The following is a 21,561-nucleotide window of genomic DNA, read 5'->3' on the forward strand; positions in this document are numbered from 1 at the left end:
TGCATACATGCATGTATGCATGTATGTATGCATGTATGTATGCATGTATGTATGCATGCATGTATGTATGCATGTATGTATGTATGTATGTATGTATGTATGTATGTATGTATGCATGTATGTATGTTCGTACTCTTCTATCACTAATTATATGAAAGCTTCCTGTAAGGAAGGATCCGGCTTCTAACAAAGATGCGAAATTACATCATTGGCATGTAGATATTAACAAATTTGAGAAAAGTCTTGCATACATTTACTGTTCCGCTTACAGATTGTATTTGTAATGGGTGTCAGCTGGTTGGTTTCTTTTTCTGAAGACCTCATCTTTTAGATTGTCACTTCGGCATTTTACTCACAAAACAAAGTTTGCCAATTATTATTAGAATAAATGCGAATTTGTAATTTAGGCATACAAGCTGAAGGCTTCAAAGAAATTGCCCATAGTTATACTTTTCTCTTTGATTTTCGAAGAGATCTTGACATCAGCAGAGCCGCTAACCTCTATGACGGTACATACTTTTATTGTCCGTTGCAAACCATCCGATCTGTTAGGCTTGCACTTGGTAGAAGTTTTGATTGGAATATTCTGCCTATTCTACCTAATTCCAATCACTGTTGTGACCATTTTAAAATCACGACTGATAAGAGAGATTGTTTTGTACATACATACATACATACATACATACATACATACATACATACATACATACATACATACATACATACATACATACATAATACATAATACATACATAATACATAATACATACGTACATACATACATAATACATACGTACATACATACATCATACATACATACATACATACATCATACATACATACATACATACATACATACATACATACATAGTATGTACATACATAGTATGTACATACATACATACATACATAGTATGTACATACATACATACATACATACATACATACATAGTATGTACATACATACATACATACATACATACATACATAGTATGTACATACATACATACATACATACATACATACATACATATATACATTACGTACGTGCGTCCATAAGTTTCAGGGATAATTACAAAAATACCGAAGTGCTAGAAACTTATATTTTGGTGATTGAATGGGAGTTTAACAAGAGGCTGGCGAGTACGTTTAGGCCCACCCTACCCTGCAAATTATTCTGGAGACTAACTCGGCCAAGAGAAATGCTAGTAATCTTGTCGGCTGGACTTTGAGCCATAATATTGGGGAAGATCTCGGGACTATACCTCCTTTGCCCGTTCAGGTTCGTGGAACGAATTTGTCGATGAGAAATGTCAAATTCCGGGTTCCTTTATGACCTTTGAACTAGAATTACAACGTGGTTTTAGAAATGATAGATATCTCTTATGGACTCCCTTCAAGAAAGAGGAGCAGATAAGTATATATGAATTATATAGTATTACCTATGTAGCAATTGGCTGTGGATGAGAGAGAGAGAGAGAGAGAGAGAGAGAGAGCAGTTTTACATATTGTAAGCTGTGCGTGTAAGTATGTGTGTGTGTGTGTGTGTGTTTGGGGTGAAATTGAAAGGGAATAATTCTTGTAAGTGATCCGATTTTTTTCGTGTTTGGTTTGATATTTCTGTCCCTCTCATTGGACTTTGATGATGATATTTCTCAGGCACATTGTCAAGACGAGAATCCAGATTGCGCGAGCGAAGGAGGAGGAGGAGGAGGAGAAGAAGAAATCGAGCGAAATCACAGAGAAGGAGAAGGCATATTGCCAGAATGCGACAGGCATGTACCAAACCTTTCTCTCCCTTCCGCCCTTTCCACCCACGTTGGTCTGTAAGAGGCTATAAACATTTAGCATCACGTCCCACCATCATGTCACGACCAACGATCCGAAGGCGGCAGCCTGTACACGGCCGTGGAGGATTTGACGTTAATCATAGAAGACGTAAAATAGATGGCCACAATCATCGTCAAGCTTGTCCGTTTACATTGAGACCTAGGTTTCGTCATCGTCATGATCGTATGAGTCCTCTGAAACATAGACTATCCAGGATGGATCACATCATATATTGGGACATAGACAACTGGAGTAGGTTCTTTGAAAAGCTGAAGTTTCTCTTGCCTCCGAATACCTTCGTATGGGGCTTTCATAGTACCCAATGGAACCAGCCAACCAGGTAATGAACTCGTGTTAAAGCTTTTTTTAAGTGTGAGAGGGTGTCTGGCTAAATGAAATGCAATTTTTGGTTCTGTCTCTTAAAGTTCTGTGCTCAGATCTCGCTGGAATCAGAGTGATTTCTCTTAGCCCATTTCTATTCTTTTATTTCTTTTGTTTGTTTCAGTCATTTGTTGTTTCAGTCATTTGACTGCGGCCATGCTGGAACACCACTTAGAAAGATTTTAGTCGAACAGATCGAGCCCGGGACTTACTTTTAAAGCCTAGTACTTATTCTATCAATCAATTTTGCCGAACCGCTAAATTACTGAGACGTAAACACACCAACACCGGTTGTCAAGCGGTTATGGGTGGGGGGACAAATACAGACACACACACACACACACACACACACCACACACACACACACACACACACACACACACACACACACATACAACACATATACACGGCGGGCTTTCAGTTTCCTTCTACCAAATCCACTCACAAGACTTTGGTCAGCCCGACGTTATAGTAGAAGGCACTTGCCCAAGGTGCCATGCAGTGGGACTGAACCCGGAACCGTGTGGTTGGAAAGCAAGCTTCTTACCACACAACCACGCCTGCGCCTTTAAATAATGTAAATTACTTAGGTGATAAATGTGTTCTCCTCATTTGTATATGTCTTAAGCTCTTTGGCTACTGGAGATAAAGTTGGGCAGTTGTCGTGCTGATAACAGCTATTGAACCAGAACCAGAAATGCAAGTCCACGCCTGTTCTTTTACAACTTATCAATAAACTTCATCCCTTCCTTAATGGCATGCCAATTGTAGAAGATTCTTGAATCTTGCGATTACCTCCACTGCTCAAATGGAGCTTGTATGACTATAGCAGTGCTTTTCAAGCTTTTTGCTGGAGCGGAACCCCAAGAAAATATTCCACTGGCTCGAGGAACCCCTGTGCAATAATTTAATAGTCTTATGCACATATATCTGCACAGGAGAATTAAAAATTACTGTCGATTTTAGCATTTTTGTAACTTCTTGCGGAACCCCTGGACTTTACTGGCGGAACCCCAAGGTTCCGCGGAACCCTGGTTGAAAACCACTGGACTATAGTTTGGGCAGGAACTGCCTAATTTTTTCATCCAGACGGTTCGTACCTGATATGTACTCGTGTGCGCGCACAAACAGATGAATACGTGTCGGTTATTGTGTGATAAAAGTGGGTATACATATGTTCGAATATATGTGCATGTATACATGTATATACATACATATATATAGATATGCATTTGGGTGCGTTTATGATTCAGTTTTATCAATCGATCGATCGATTGATCGACAGAACATATAGGAAACGACCCTCATAATGGATATCTACTCCGAAGCCGAAACAAATCAACTACTAAAGGGAAAGGGATTATGTACGTACGTATGCATATGTAACAAATGTGAAGGAGCGTGGCTTAGTGGTTAGAGCATTCGGCTCACGATCTTACGACCGTGAGTTCGATTCCAGACCGCGTTGTGTTCTTGAGCATTTATACCTCATTTCACATTGCTCCAGTCCACTCAGCTGGCAAAAATTGAGTAGTACCTATAATTCATAGGGCCAGTTTTATCACGTTCTGTGTCACGCTGAATCTCCCCGAGAACTACACGTTAAGGGCACGCGTGTCTGTTGAATGCTCAGTCATTTGCACGTTAATTTCACGAGTAGACTGTTCCGTTGATCGGATTAATTGGAACACTCGCCATCGTACCCGACGGAATGCCATTTATGTCATGTACGTATATATATATATATATATATATATATATATATATATATATATTATATATATATATATATATACACACATACATACCTTCGTATGGGGCTTTCATAGTACCCAATGGAACCAACCAACCAGGTAATGAACTCGTGTTAAAGCTTTTTTAAGTGTGAGAGGGTGTCTGGCTAAATGAAATGCAATTTTTGGCTCTGTCTCTTAACGTTCTGTGCTCAGATCTCGCTGGAATCAGTATATATGTGCATACGCGTATATTATAGTTGTATATATATATATACGTACAGTTCGATGCAACCCTGAAAAGCTGGTTCACCAGTCAGCAATATTAGACTGTGGACGGCATAATGGAATAGGGATTTTATTTGCATAAATTCAGTTGTGTGTGTGTGAAATATACATGAAGATCATCACACACACACCAAAACAATAAAACTTTGCTATTTGATAAGAGCTTTATCTAGTTGAAGAATCCGAAACTTCAAGCATTTTCAACTTGTGTCTGTGGTCATACCACACTTTAGATACATGCGGTCTTGTTGGCCAACACATGGAAGGCATTCGGAAACAAAAATTCAATATCGCCAATATCAGTTTTTATGGAGATGAGAGATTAACTGAAAACTACACCTGGCAATAGCATACATTTGATAAATTTAAAAAGGAACTTAGTAGCGTTTGCAAACAGCTGGGATTAAAAATCATAATCAATATCAAACTTAAGACAGCTAATTTATTGGACGTCACACTTAGACAACAACATGTATAAATCTTATAACGAACTAAAGCATAAATAGGGATTCTTGCCACTGCCCCATATATAGTTTTTCAGAACATAGTTAAAATCATTGGTACAAGTATCTCCAAACTCTTTTCTTGTAGAGAGAATTTTGTTAGAAAATGAATTCCGCTATAATAGCGCCTTTCTTAATAGCTGTTTCAAAGATGGGATTAAATGCATATCTCGTCCACCAACACTCAATATGATATTAGGCCCCATAATGCAATCTTGCTCACTCTCATTTTCCTTTAAGCATAAAAATAAATAACGATAAAATATTCCCAGCATGTATTAGGAGTTCTGTTATAAAACCGTGTCAATAAAAGTTGCTTGAAAGTGACCTACAATAGTATTAATATGAAAAACATATTCTCTCAGAAAATACTAACATCCACCACTGAAATGCACTTATAGGTCACACGGAAACATTTTCACGTGTTCAAAGGCTCAGAATGTTTCAAAGCACGCTATAGCTTGCATGTGAAGCTGTTAGAGTTCTGGCATTCTAAATCATCATCATCAGATTTGTTCAGAAGAACCTCTTAATCTTGTGACAACGGATGGCTACACCAGCATTATATACGATGCGATACCAGAAAGAACTTCTGAGAACTTTGTTCGTATACAAATGAATTTTTTAATAATTATGTTATGAATGAAACTTTGAAGTAACAAAATCACTATCCCCCTTCTGCTCTATCAATATATATAATGTATATACATGGACACTCATACAACTATATATATATATAAGTATAATGATAATATTAATAATAATAATAATAATAATAATAATAATAATAATAATAATAATAATAATAATAATAATAATAATAATAATAAAGGATAAAATCTTAAAATTTTTATAAGGTAAGCCAGAATATAATAAACCATATAGGTAACAATTAATACAAGTTTATATAATTATATAAATATAATTATAATAACAAGGGCACTCATGAATAGCCCCACATGCTAGAAATAGACGTCAAATGGCTCTCAGAATTAGCACGGATTGAAAAGCAAGGAAAGAAATCGATCTATGGTTAAACTTTTTTTAAAATCTTATTTACTTACTTTCCTCGCTTTCAATCCGTACTAATAGAGTAAATAATTGTAGTTCTTATATATATATAAATTTTTCTTTCAGGTGCCTGGCGTTTCACCGGCTGATATCTACTGGGGGATTTCACAAGAATTATCAAAGTGGCAGGACGAAAAATGCAGCAGATTTTGCCATGATGCTTCAAGTGAGATGAAACCCGACTCACGGTTATGTTTTTTGTTGCTATTTCGTGATCACTGTATGGGCGCGAGTATGGTGTTTCGTTAAGAAGTTTGTTCTATATCATATAACTAGCAGCATATAAGAGCCCCTAGTAGGCAACGACTAATCCCAATCTAGTCCTTTCCCTCTAGGGAACGAAGGCGCGTGTGTAGGTTGCAATGTCTTCTCTTCACTCGAATACTTCTGTGTATACGATGTTCCTAGCTGTCCCTTTGGGCGAAAACATGAAAACATCATTGCACCTCCCAATGCGTGAACAGCCCACGTACAGCCCAGAAAATGTGTTGCATATAAAAAGCTTAGATTCTCGACCCCATGTCGAATTTATCGATTTTTTCAGAACTGGGGGAACTTTTCAAAATTTTCGCTGCGTTAGTTTTGAATTATGACATTGGGCTATGTGCGTGTCAAGTTTCATCAGAATCGGTTCCAAGCCGTGGTCAGGGTGAGGGTACAACCTGACAGACACACAGACGGACAAACTGCCGTTTATATAGAGAGAGATATAATATATATTATAATATAACTAGCAGTAGCGCCCGGAATTGCTCGGGTTTGTAAGGGAAATAACTATATAAGCATTTTTAGAGAGTTATTTCCCTTATATAAACCGAGCAAAAAATGCATTAAAAAGCGAAAAAATGATGGTAATTTTTTTTTAAATCGTAGACGCGCGCTAATACCCAGAAGGGTTCGATATGAATCACGACTATCAGATACCCGCTTTTGGTTGAACTGCACCACAAAATGTGGGAGTTGTTAGGAATCTAAATCGGAGGAGACAGACTCTCACACAACTTCAGTTTTATATATAAAGATATAATATAATATATAATATAATATGATATTCGATTTATACGTTAGAAGCAACACCGTAGTAAAACTTAATCAATATAACATAATTGTGTGTGAGAGTATGGTTAAAAAGCGCTTCCGTTTCGCCAAAGACTGAAGTATATTGTGTTTAACATAAATCTATACTGCGTATTTTTATCCGAACGAAAGCTGCTGCCTTTGGCTTTTTGCATTCATACATACTTTAAGTCTGCTATATTGAGAAAGGTTTTACTATAGAGCTCTTTCTATTGCATAATTCGAATTCTATTTCGCTTATGCGGGCCTTTGCGAACCAATGTATGGTTCATACTGTGGAGGCGCAATGGCCCAGTGGTTAGGGCAGCGGACTCGCGGTCATAGGATCGCGGTTTCGATTCCCAGACCGGGCGTTGTGAGTGTTTATTGAGCGAAAACACCTAAAAGCTCCACGAGGCTCCGGCAGGGGATGGTGGTGATCCCTGCTGTACTCTTTCACCACAACTTTCTCTCACTCTTACTTCCTGTTTCTGTTGTACCTGTATTTCAAGGGGCCGGCCTTGTCACTCTCTGTGTCACGCTGAATATCCCCGAGAACTACGGTAAGGGTGCACGTGTCTGTGGAGTGCCCAGCCACTTACACGTTAATTTCACGAGCAGGCTGTTCCGTTGATTCGGATCAACCGGAACCCTCAGCGTCGTAACCGACGGAGTGCTTCCACATTTCGATGCATAGAATTGGTAATATTACTGTAATTCATTGTGTTTTTGTTTTTATTCGCTTAGAGATCAGTTGGACTTCTGCTGCTGCTACAGTACTTCCGGATTCTATCTTGAATTTCTGCCCCTCAAAAGTAGTATCCATGAAATAGTCGACCCCATAAATTTGACCTTAAAAAATGGCCCTAAAAATTTCAATTTTTACAGGTGGCTTCTTTGTGGTTAGGGTGTCAGCGTCATGATCGTAAGATTGTGGTTTCGATTCCTGGACCGGACGAAGCGTTGTGTTCTTGAGCAAAACACTTCATTTCACGTTGCTCCAGTCCACTCAGCTGGCAAAAATGAGTAACGCTGCGATGGACTGGCGTCCCGTCCAGCTGGGGAACACATACACCATTGAAACCGGGAAACCGGATCCATGAGCCTGGCTAGGCTTTAAAAGGGCGCATTTATATATTGTTATTTATATACGGTAAATAAGGTTGCTACGACAGAATTGGTTTGGGAAGCACTGCTTTATATCACTGGGTGGGGGTGGGGCGAATGCGGAGGATATGTGCTGCATAAAAGTGTTACACTATGGGGAATTCTAAGTCTCCGCGTTCTAAACAGCCATATCTGCGATGACATAGATAGCAAACTATGTCAATCTGGACTTCTAGTAGCATAGCTAGTGAGGATGGAGGACGGCCCTCCGTGTGTACTCTTTACTCTCTTACTCTTTTACTTGTTTCAGTCATTTGACTGCGGCCATGCTGGAGCACCGCCTTTAATCGAGCAACTTGACCCCGGGACTTATTCTTTTGTAAGCCCAGTACTTATTCTATCGGTCTCTTTTGCCGAACCGCTAAGTAACGGAGACATAAACACACCAGCATCGGTTGTCAAGCAATGCTAGGGGGACAAACACACTCACACAAACACACACACGCATATATATATATACATATATACGACGGGCTTCTTTAGGTTTCCGTCTACCAAATCCACTCACAAGGCTTTGGTCGGCCCGAGGCTATAGTAGAAGACACTTGCCCAAGGTGCCACGCAGTGGGACTGAACCCGGAACCATGTGGCTGGTAAACAAGCTACTACCACACATTCACTCCTGCGCCTATGCGCCTATGTGACGCATTTATTTTCTAAGTTTCTTTTACGTTCTAAGTTCAAATCCCAGAGACTAACCATTCGTCTTTCCGAGATTGATAAAATAAAATGCCAATAAAGTACTGTGGTTGATTTACTCTATTGTTACTGTCCTCCAAATTAAAGATCTTGTGACCTCCTAAAGCCGTGTCTTTAAATTCTCAATGTGTCCTTTCCTTTGCTACTAAACTTAGCTGTTTAATCATTTTATTGTTAAAACCGACCTTGCTTTTCTCTGTAGATTGGCAAGATGGACGAGCTGCTTCCGAAACATGTCCAATTCACAATATTTTCTGGCGACAAAGGGTTTCAAGAAGCTCTTCATCAAATGAAGAATTCAAGAAGAACGATAAGAATAATAAATCCACACGTTCCTGGCTGGCAAGCAAGACTTCACTGTATTTTGAACAGGACCATTCCTTGAATCCGATGGCACAGGCCCAAGAAACTTACTATATTGGCACCAAATACATACGGGTTTTTTCATGATTTCTCAGCCTTCATTATTTTCATTTTCAAAAGGTTAAAAAAAACTGAACCCACCCAACGGCTTCGTTCTTTATTTATTGTTTTACATGCATTGACACACACACACACACACACGCGCGCGCGCGCACTGAGATTTATTTAAAAAACATTTTTTACTGGTTGTGTCTGGAGGAAAGAGCAGCCTATGGTCCTTGTAGCTTTTCTGAGGCCAGTGAGGTCGACATCATCAATGTTCCATTTAAGCTATTGCTGGTCAGCACTTGCAAGAAAGACAGGAGTAAGGAGAAGATTTCAGAAGACCCACGTGCTGTAGAAGGACTGGACTTAATCATTAGTGTGGGGTTGATGGTAGGTGGATGCAAAAAGGGTGATGAGGGATGGAGAGAGAGAAGTGGTGTCTCTGAATGGTGGATGTACAGGACCAGTCATTCCGAGGAACAGAGGCCATTATAGTAATGGTAGAAAAGACAGAGCGAGGGAATACGGGTGTGAGTCAGAGACTAGGGACGAAGTCTGGCTATGTTACTGAATGTCCTCCGATGCCAGGAACGAGAACTGCGCTGGTGATATTTTATACTATAAATGAGGCTTTGGTGAGACCTGGTGGCGACAGCTGTGAATAGTGCAGTAACAACCACACGGAGGCGCAATGGCCCAGTGGTTAGGGCAGCGGACTCGCGGTCATAGGATCGCGGTTTCGATTCCCAGACCGGGCGTTGTGAGTGTTTATTGAGCGAAAACACCTAAAGCTCCACGAGGCTCCGGCAGGGGATGGTGGTGATCCCTGCTGTACTCTTTCACCACAACTTTCTCTCACTCTTACTTCCTGTTTCTGTTGTACCTGTATTTCAAAGGGCCGGCCTTGTCACTCTCTGTGTCACGCTGAATATCCCCGAGAACTACGTTAAGGGTACACGTGTCTGTGGAGTGCTCAGCCACTTACACGTTAATTTCACGAGCAGGCTGTTCCGTTGATTCGGATCAACCGGAACCCTCATCGTCGTAACCGACGGAGTGCTTCCAGCAACCACACACACACACACACACCATACATCGAATTTTCTTTGAAGCTGAAAAATCCTGCAAATCATTACTCCGAGTTACACATTACCGATTGTCATCGAAAATGAAGCAGTTGGAAAAGTACAAAGATATTTAAAGACGGAATCAATGAAGAAATAATATCTATCGTTGAGTGGGTAAAGGACGCCCATAATTTTGGAAGTGAAAAGAATTCTTGGCGGAATCATACAAACGTCAAAGATTCTAAGTAAATAAACAAATATAATGTTGGAACATCGATGGGGAAAATGGAGAAGGGAAGAGAGGGAAGGGAGAAAGAAATGTGTAATTGAGAAAGAGCGAGGAAAAAAGTATGTCCACTAGTTAGAAACATATCGATCACATATTCACTCAAAAAAAAAAAGAAAAGAAAAACGAACACATGAAACAAAGCAGACACACAAGACCTACTGAAATACAAGGCCGGAAATACAAAAAGACTAGCACACAGACACATGCACTGTTTCACAGCATCATTTCAGATGTTACATTGTAACATTCACACGGTGAACGAGATATTAAAATCCAGTCTAAAGAGCAGGGACAGAACAAAACTAATAGGTCAATATCTGGTCCAAGCGTTAGACAATGAAAGCAACGACTGAGAAAAGTCAGATGAAAACTGGCGAAACAGGAAAGGTCAAAAGTTAAAAACCCAAGAACAAAAATGAAATAGGCCGCTTTAAAATCCAACACATTCCTAGTCGTACAAGTTACATCGTTTGAAAAATAAATATTTCGAGACCAATCTGCAGAGATTTAAAAGTTCCGATTTAAGATTCGATGCAAAAGTATCTTCAAAAGATTAAAGAATTTATTGCTGCAGCATACTAAACATATGATGGAATTATGATAAGAACCGTGTTTATATGGGTTTGCCATTTCTAAAATACTCTAGTGTATCTTAAAAAGAGTATCTTCAAAGAATTTAGATTCCTTCTAAACCTATATGCACTTAGATTTGTAGAAGTCCCTTGTTTCGGCTATTTGAAAGATTTCTTGGGCAAGTAGAAACTTTGTTAACCCGATATGCGCTATGTACTTTGGGTGGTTGTCAACAATTTTGCTCTATAAACTAGTTCCTAATAAAACAATTGTCTTTAAGGAGGCATTTTCTCTGGGCTCCACATAATTGGGAGTTTGGTCATTAGGATTAACTTCAGCAATCCTTTTAGCATTTGAATTAACATTCGAAACCACGTCCTAACAGCAATAGTAGCTAACTTACAAATTTTATAGAAAGCACTACGACATTTATCTTTCGTTGAAAAGTGTTGGGTTGAATTCTCCGTTAAACTGCGAGACTTACCTGAATTTAATTTGTATTCCTCTTTCTAATCCTGTTAATAGTATCTGGAATGGATCTGCACAGAGAATCCGCTATTCTTAAACACCTCGTTATAATAATGAAGCCTATTGACAGTAACTCCAATTACTGATAGAGATGAAATTTGTTTATTTCTGTTGGAATTATATTCTGGAAATTGCAAGGAAGATGGTTAAAGTTAGTGTTTACATATAATTATCTCCCGTTACGGATTAAATGCACTGTTCTCTAAATCCAAAATATCATCAAAATATTAACTATACCGAGATTTGTTTCCACTAGCAGCTCCTGTTAAGACATATTAATCTATTTAAGAAAGAGTAAACCCATAAAGCAGTCTTTATGGACACGTTGAAACTCCGACGTCTGGCAGCTGACTTGGCAGACACCCATCAAATTATTAACCATCTTACAAACAATAACTCTGAGCACCTTTTCAAACTCCACCCATCTAACACCCGTGGACATGTTTACAAAGTCAAAAAACAGCACAGTTCCCATGACTTTCGGAAACATTTTTTCACGCTGAGAGTTGCTGAAGCATGGAACAAACTGCCGGCATCAGTTGTTAGTTGTCGGAGCACTGCATCCTTCAAAACTTCCATGCTTCCTGAGATTCCCCAACACTATCTTGATTTTCTCCCCTCCATACACACACAAGCATGTATCTGACTCATACATTGTTCGCTTTCCAGACATTTGTACATTACTGCATATATTTTATACGCACTTTCTGACAAGTTGTGGTGCACCTGAGCACTGTATACAATAATTTCATTTTTATAATTATTATTATTATTATTATTATTATTATTATATTATTATTATTATTATTATTATTATTATTATTATAATTCGATCAAACGTCCATTGTGACTGAGCGAGAACTTTTTCATTCAAAATATTTTTGCAGAGAACCTTAAGTCGGAACTGTTAAATCCTTATAGACAAGCATCGAAGTATTTTAATAGACTGCTTCCCACCTAACAACTGATATAACTTCCTCCAGAAAAAAACCAACATCTGTTTTGTCTTTTTTCACTTAACTTCTAGTCAATGACAGTTTTGCGTCGACTTTTTTTTTAAATGCCTGATCAGACATTAAACTATTAGTTTTGTTCTATCCTCGTTCTATCAATGTTAGTTTTAAATATCTACTTCATGTATGACCAAAATTTCAATTCAATATTTTAGTGGTTTTGTGTAACAGCGCGTGTTTATGTTCGCTTCCATGTTTTCATCCGTGTATTTCAGTACGACTGCTTGTTCAATTTGTATGTGTATACGATTTGTTTCAAATGAGCAAGTATGATCTTCTCCTGTTTTCTCTTTCACAGCTGTATTTTCTTTTTTCCTCATTATGTTCCATCTCTCCTCCGTTTCCCCTCATACACTTCATTAATTAAAATTTTAAATATGTCACTTTATAATTTAAAAACTGTTAGAACGCTTTACATTTGACATTGCTGACAGAAAAGTTATACATATTTCCTAACACATGAATAAACTTATTTACCATATTTTAAAATATATTTTGAAATATTTATTTTTGCAATCATTCATACGAATTTTCCAACAATTCCTTTGACATTCAAGAGTGTGGGCATCCTTCATCCAATCAAAGAAGATTAATTTCTTGATCGATACTTCTAATAGAATATATTTTTCTATTGTTCTATTTGCTTCATTTTCAAATGCTATGACGTTATGTTTTCCAATTATAATGTGTGGTCATTGTTGAGACTGTAATTGTTATGTCTACTCTAGCAGTCACGATATTTTCTTGGTATTGGATACAGTGTATCTCTTCCATACCAAAATGGCAATACACCGCATCATCGTCTAACGTGCTATCGCTGATAGCTCTGCAAGACACCAACTTTGAACCGTCTATCTTGACTGTCATTCGAACTCGACTATAACACGTAACTGACACCTAACTCCAACTGAGAACTCAACGACTCTACAACGACTGACACATGACTCTCTCTACTAGTTGACGTCGTCTCACTTATGAGGGATGTACCATTTCCACTACAACATCTCCCCTTTTAGTTTTTTTCTTTTTGGGAAGCAAATAATTTTATTTTACTTTGTAGCGTAGACTCAAGTGAAATTCCGCTCTCCCATTTATTATATGTACGTGCATTCGAACGTAGCAGGTACCAGCTAGCCTTTGGCCTCTATTTGGATCACGTTGTGTTCACCACTTTGATTGGTTGGTATTGGTGCAATTTGTCTCCTTGGTTGCGCCAACTTGCCGCGTATAACCAGTCAGATGCTCTAAATAGGATCACGCGGGACAGCCTGTTTACTACCCTGTTTTAGCCTACAGCTCCTTTTAAGAACTGTTTTACCTCGTTCCGGTGTCTTTGGTTCCAGACCTGGTTGTTGCAATCATTCTGTTCGAGAGCAACTTGAAATTACACCGTTAACTGCAAGGTTTGTTTTTGAATTTGTTGCCTGCACGCAGTCGTAGTTTCCCGTAAGGGAAACGTTGTTGAACATGTGTGTATTGGAAAAAAAAACACTGTGAAACTATTATCCTCTCCTAAGGGGGAAGGATTTGTGAACTTTTTGTTAATCTTTGAATAGTATAGGACTTGAAATTATATCCTTGAAAAAAAGGAAGACATACAACCATTCTTTGGAATGATTACGGAGGAAAACGGGGAGAGCAAAATTGCTCCCCACAAACGAAGTAATAAACTTGACTAAAGAAAGGACAATTATCTATAAGACTTATGATGTTATTAACAAAATATTAGAACAATTTGAGGAAAGCACAATCGAAAAATGCCTTGGATCAGTGATGAAACAAATGGACATATGGCTCTTCTGCCATTATATCTGGGACGTAGAACATCCCAGATAAGAAAAAAATATTCTACCGGAGGTGGAGGTCGCGTGGATTGTGGCCGCTCTCTTATTTGAGAGAGAAGAAAAGATAAACATCATCCAGATTTCCAGAGACGCTCCACAGAATTGGAGGTGACAGACTCTGGAAATTCTGGCACAGGCCACGTCCATCGACCTCGAAAACCTCCTCGAGAAAATTCACATCGGAGAGGAAACCGTGCTCTTTTATTTGAGAGAGAAGAAAAGATAAATATCATCCAGATTTCCAGAGACGCTCCACAGAATTGGAGGTGACAAACTCTGAAAATTCTGGCAAAGGCTACGTCCATCGACCTCGAAAACCTCCTCGAGAAAATTCACATCGGAGAGGAAACCGTGCTGGCAGTATATGTGAAGGGGAGAAGACCCAGGTGTTTCAAATGTGGCAAAAAGGGACACCTGAGATCCAAGTGCTCGCCTATACAGAAGGACGCTGAGGGGAAAAAGACTCCAGAAGAGGAGGGAAATAAAGAGGCGTACTCAGCCCAGCAAGCAACTTATCCAGATTCAAACAGTCTACTGTTCGTGACTCATTTCACATGGAGTCAACAGCGAATATACAACCTGCATGAGCTCCTGTACAAGTGACCCAGGCAGCAGTATCACAGCCACGCCTTCACGGACGACATGTACCTGTAACCGGCTCAGCATCATAGCCACAACTTCTTGATACAGTATTTCAACTACCGTGTACGTCTGGTTACAAACTGGTATTATCTTCCTTGTGTCTATGAACTTCTGGCTTCGATGGCTATAAACGTTTTCCCTATTTTCTTTTTTAGCCATCGGCTGTGTGGTAAGTAGCTGGCTAACCAACCACATGGTTCCGGGTTCAGTCCCACTGCGTGGCATCTTGGGCAAGTGTCTTCTACTATAGCCCCGGGCCGAACAATGCCTTGTGAGTGGATTTGGTAGACGGAAACTGAAAGCAGCCTGTCGTATATATGTATATATATATATATATATAATATATATATATATATATATATATATATTATATGTATGTATGTGTGTGTTTGTGTGTATGTGTTTGTCCCCCTAGCATTGCTTGACAACCGATGCTGGTGTGTTTATGTCCCCATTACTTAGCGGTTCGGCAAAAGAGACCGATAGAATAAGTACTGGGCTTACAAAGAATAAGTCCTGGGGTCGATTTGCTCGACTAAAGGCGGTGCTCCAGCATGGCCGCAGTCAAATGACTGAAACAAGTAAAAGAGTAAAGGGAGATATGCCCTTTAACACGCGCATACATCTATGCTTGCACACACACACACATACACTTTGTTCTCATGACGACCTGTCAATTATTCTGTATACATAACGCTCAAACAAACACGTGTTATCGCATCAACCAGACCGGGCGTTGTGAGTGTTTATTGAGCGAAAACACCTAAAGCTCCACGAGGCTCCGGCAGGGGATGGTGGTGATCCCTGCTGTACTCTTTCACCACAACTTTCTCTCACTCTTACTTCCTGTTTCTGTTGTACCTGTATTTCAAAGGGCCGGCCTTGTCACTCTCTGTGTCACGCTGAATATCCCCGAGAACTACGTTAAAGGTACACGTGTCTGTGGAGTACTCAGCCACTTACACGTTAATTTCACGAGCAGGCTGTTCCGTTGATCGGATCAACCGGGACCCTCATCGTCGTAACCGACGGAGTGCTTCCACTATCGCATCAATAAATATTCTCTTAATCATTCTTACGCAGTCGTATCTCATTCCATCTGGCATTTATTTGTTCTATTCCATTTCTCTTCATTGTAACAGCTGTGTGATGTGGTGCAAAAGAGCCATACCCGTCACCTCACATCGCACGGCCCTTACAGACCGATGACCCAGTCTAAAGAACTATCGCCACGGCAATTATAAATTGGTGACCCGACTTAAAACACACATCTACGGTCATTACAACTTCATTCACCACACGTCCCATTTTTGAGTTTTTCTTCTTTTTTTGTACAACTTAATATTTTTTCTTTTTGGCGTCTATTTTTAGGAACTCTGTGTTCGTTTTCTCCCACTTGCACGCGTGAGTTCAACCACCTGTAACGGTGTTGGTACCTGGAATGTGTCATGCAGCCTTTCCATAGGTACTTCCAATCTGTTTGGTTCATTTTCTACGAATCTCTTTAATTGGTTTCTGTGTCTCTTTTCAATACTTTTTTTTTACTTTTTATCCCATACTTCCTATGTACTTTGTAATTGTAATTTCGCTTTCTTACCAGTACTGTTTTCCGTTTTTATACGACCTTATCACTGATTTTGAAAACTTTTGATATGTCCTTCCTGGCACTTTTTTTTTTTTACATAAACCGTCGGTGCTGCCCAGTTTCAGTGGTCGATTTTCTCAATTATAGCTTGACTTTCCAGTCTTTTCAAATCTTTGTTCACCTGGTCTATCGCCGCAAACGACACGCTCCGTTTAGGCCTAAAAACAGGTATTGAATTTTCTTTTACAGTAACAGCCCAGTCCTTCCAAAAAAAAAAAAAATAATAATAAATAAAAGCATTTGGAAATTATTTTTTTTTTTTCGGTTCTTCGGTTTCATTCGAGCCTTTGACTGTCCCAACTACATTTTCACAGAGAACACTTATAGGGGTATCCCACATTTTAAATATCTTCATGCATTCTGTGCCAAATAAGTTCAATGATTTTTTTTTCAGCACATTTATTGCCGTTTTCGTTTTACCTCGAAAAGTTACACTGCAAACGCATTGGCCGATAAAATATAATTTCCTACTCTGCTTAATGCAGAGCTGAAGATTTTGGCCAAGGTACTAGCAAAAAGATTGGCGCAGGTCGTGGGTAGACTTGTCGGTGAGGCACAAACCTGTGCAGTCCCGGGCCGGTCCACACACGACAATCTCCATCTTATACGCTATACCTTAGAGCGGGTTAATAGGGTATCTGGCAAGGGCGGGGCGCTGGTACATTTAGACCAGGCTAAATTTTTCGATAAGGTCGACCATCGGTATCTGATGACGGTTCTTGCGGCAGTTAGGCTGGGCCCGATCTTTCGCGTTTCGATCATAGCTTTATACAGCATCAATGACTCGATCGTTCGAGTGAACGGTTTCTTTTCGGAGCCGTTCTCTATCAAGCGCTCAGTTCGTCAAGGATGTCCGCTCTTCCCTCTTCTGTATGTGCTGGCTCTTGAGCATTTATTGCGGAAGTTAGAGAGTATGAGTGGCGTCCCGCGAGATCTAGGTTGTGGAAGATCAGTAACGGCGTACGCGGATGATATCACCATCATCGTATCTGAGGCGTGACACCGACAGTGGTAGGTGAAGCCGTTAAAGAATATGAGGTGGTGGCAGGAGCAAAAATCAACCGGGAAAAGTCAGTCGGCTTGCAGCTCGGCACTTGAAGAGGCAAATGGATGCCGTCCAACAACGGCCCAGTGAAAATGCTCGGGGTCTGGTTTGGGCCAGACCTCCAGTTAGAGAAAAATTGGAGCGAGGTCACAAGCAGGGCGGCCCATCTAACCCAGACCTGGTTTGGGCGATGGCTATCCCTGAAAGGAAGGGCGAAGGTTGCAAATGTGTTTATCACATCTGTGATCACATACCGCCTGACTGTCGTGCTTCCACTTTTTGTGGAAGGGCAGAGGACCTCTTGTAAGGCAATCTATCTGTTGCCAACAACCACTAAAGGGTGGGCTAGGGATGCCGTAGCTGATGATGCGCAAGCACGCGCTGAGGTTAAGGCATATTTGGCTTTACCTGAATGTTGAACGGGTGTGGTCTCCGTTCGTCAAACTGTTATTTCTTAGACTCACTAGTTTTAGTGAACTAGAACCATGGATCAAACGTAGACCAAATTTGGGTGCTTGGCAGGCCGAGTGTCGCAAGGTCCTCGCGCTCTTCTGTCGCACGGGCAATACTGGTAGCGTAGGTTCCACCTCGTCGTTCTATAGAGGGTTAGTAGAGGACAAGTGTGATGATGCGCTGGGGGAAACCCTGGGCTTCGACGAAGGTCAAACAGCCATCTTGTTCCAAAATACGTTCGGGCCTGGCAATCTTACCGAGGAGCCTTACCAGTTTACGATAAACTCGCAAAGCATGGTGCCTCATGCTTACCCACCTGCCCAGAAGTGGGCGGGACAGTGAAACTGTTCCGCACGCAATTTGGCAGTGTGCGAGGATTTCAGAGTTGTAGGTTTACGTCTAACGACTGCTGTGACGGCTTGGAAGAGTACAGTTGTCGTCCGAGTCTGTGATAAACATTATACCACCTCCCTCTCTGAACAGAGTAGGTAAGGTTTGTTTGCTCATTGTGGTCGCTATAGCGTAAGGGGCAATATGGAAGACAAGGACGAAAGGATTTGTGACAGTCTCTTTCATTTCTGGCCAATATTTGTTCAACTTTTTTATCTTCCTGCTATGAAGGAAGATAAGGCTAGAAAGGAAGTGCGTCGGACATGTACGGTAAAAGATAGAAGCAAGTGGGAATGAAAGGTCCTACGTGAGTGCATCCATAAAAGGTAAATAAGAAGGCTCAGTGGAGGAACGTGTCTTGCGGGGTCGTAACCGTTCCCCCACTCCGTTGCACTGTTTTATTGTCTGTCTTTTCATTGCTTATATTCATAGATTTTTTAACTTCATTTTTGTGTAATCACATTCGTTACCCTGACCCCGCATTCATTTTTGTATTGTTCCTCTGTGGTTGGCCCTTGTGGCTTGAATAAAATTCAAAATATAATTTCCTTCCACTAACGCCATATGCTACTTCATTTGATCTAAATAATTTCCGCTTACCGATTTGTTTCCATGTTTTTACATTTATGGTAGTGATGCCACTACCTGAGTCTAATTGCATTTTGACACTTGTCGTTTCGATCTTCACCTTGACGAATTTTCTGTTTGTATTAACTTTTTTTTCTGCTGACAAATTATTTTTTTCTCGGTGTGATTTAATATGTCCTGTATTCCCATAACAAAAGCACTTCGCTTTTTGAATGCACAATCCTTCCTCAGGAAGGATTTCTTTATTACCCACAAGGGGCTAAACACAGAGGGGACAAACAAGGACATACATAGGTATTAAGTCGATTATATCGACCCCAGTGCGTAACTGGTACTTAATTTATCGACCCCGAAAGGATGAAAGGCAAAGTCGACCTCGGCGGAATTTGAACTCAGAACGTAGCGGCAGACGAAATACCGTTAGGCATTTCGCTCGGCGGGCTAACGTTTCTGCCAGTTCGCCGCCTTAGGTGCATACAACCACATGCCATACATGGGTTTATATCCTGATGTTTATCGTGTTTTTTGTGAAGCACTTACTTTATCCGTCTTCAGACACTTCCGCACAGGTTTTACCTGGAAACAATTTCTGCGTTGGATTTCCTCTGTGTTTTGTCTTACTTTTAATATCATATCGCATTCTTCTGACAGTTTCTGCAGGGTGATATCCTGATTCATTTCCAGCTTTGCAAAGAACCTTCGTTCTGACTTCTGCGTCCTTTTTAGCAGTAAGTACCTGTGCGAAAATCAGGCATTTGAACGAATCTGGAATTATCCAGTTTAAACATCTCACATTCTTTGTTCACTCTACCCACATATATATATTTCTTTACTACCCACAAGGGGCTAAACATAGAGGGGACAAACAAAGGGATTAAGTCGATTATATCGACCAGTGCGAAACTGGTACTTTATTTATCGACCCCGGCGGAATTTGAACTCACAACGTAACGACAGACGAAATACCTATTTCTTTATTACCCACAAGGGGCTAAACAAGGACAGACATAGGTATTAAGTCGATTACAACGACCCCAGTGCGTAACTGGTTCTTAATTTATCGACCCCGAGAGGATGAAAGACAAAGTCGACCCCGGCGGAATTTGAACTCACAACGTAACGACAGACGAAATACCGCTGCGCATTTCGTCCGGCGCGCTAACGTTTCTGCCAGCTCACCGCCTTAGTAAAGTCTTCATCATCGCTTTTCGCAATGTTCAAGAACTTCAATGTCTGTTGAACGAGTGTTTTTCACTGACCATCTTACATTACATAAAATGTCAATTGTGTCCGTAAAATTTTATGTCATAAGATTTTTTTAGGCAGTATAAAGTTACTGTATTTTTTATGCTCTGTTGTCTCCAGTTTCCTCAAAATTCGATGCGTTTCCATTTCGTCCGTCCAGTCTTGGTATTCTTTTTCGAAAATTTGTTCAAATCTTCGGTAATATGTCTCGAAGGTGACCTCTTCTTCCGGGATATATTTAGATTCGTGTATTGAATTTTCTACATGGTCAAACGAAAACGTAAGTTTTCCCTAATTTTACGAATTTTTCGTAAAATATGTACAACAAAACGTTTGTTATTCCTCTGTTGAGTTAATTTCTCTGCGTGAAAAATCTTTTTCTTTTTTTTTAACGTCGTTCGCGTGAATTATATCCTCGTCGCCACTGTTTTGATGTGTTTTCCAGTTATAATGTGTGGCCACTGTTATGACTGTAGCTGTTGTATCTACTCTAGAAGCCACGATATTTTCTTGGTATCGGACACAATGTATCTCTTCTATACCGGAATGGTAATACACCGCTTCGTCTATCGTTGATAGCTCTGCAAGACACCGACTTTGAACCGTCTATCTTGACTGTGACTCAAACTTGACTATAGCACATAACTGACACTTAACTCCAACTGAGAATTTGTACGACTGACACGACTTTGGTTAACGTCGTTTCGCTTTATAGTGGCTGGTTCATACCACTTTCCCCGTGAGAGGGGTGTATCATTTCCACTACATCATCCGAAGATCGTTGACATGAAACTCGGAGTAACGGTTTGTGAAATAGTAAATAAAATTTAGTCAGGGGAAGGACAGTGTACTTGTCCCTTTTCAGGACTTCTGAAACTGATGAGAGGGAGAGAGGGAGTTATCTTTAACTGGAAGTCTGATTCCAATCTTTGCAACAAAGTGGATCTCTCTGTTAAAGGCACACAACGGTCAGGTGGTGATGTTAAACAGAGTGACACATTAAGCCTATTACCCAAGCAGAGCAAATTTCGTCCAACTTTGCATGATTACATGAATCAGATGGGATTTGTCGAGGCAGATCTTTTCTGGCTGGATGCTCTTTC

General features: G+C 40.1%; 1 protein-coding gene across 1 annotated transcript in view; it reads left to right on the plus strand.

Annotated features, from left to right (window-relative positions):
* LOC118764635 (E3 SUMO-protein ligase ZNF451-like) overlaps positions 1-9,232 on the plus strand; it is a 12,162-nt gene extending 2,930 nt beyond the window's left edge. The window contains exons 2-4 of the mRNA XM_036505616.1: positions 1,660-1,775; positions 5,873-5,972; positions 8,931-9,232. Coding sequence (XP_036361509.1) covers positions 1,660-1,775; positions 5,873-5,972; positions 8,931-9,113 — 399 coding nt within the window. The 3' untranslated portion in view covers positions 9,114-9,232. The remainder of the gene's footprint in view (positions 1-1,659; positions 1,776-5,872; positions 5,973-8,930) is intronic.
* Positions 9,233-21,561: the final 12,329 nt, after the last annotated feature.

This window comes from Octopus sinensis, linkage group LG8 (assembly GCF_006345805.1).
Source record: "Octopus sinensis linkage group LG8, ASM634580v1, whole genome shotgun sequence".
NCBI lineage: Eukaryota > Metazoa > Mollusca > Cephalopoda > Octopoda > Octopodidae > Octopus > Octopus sinensis.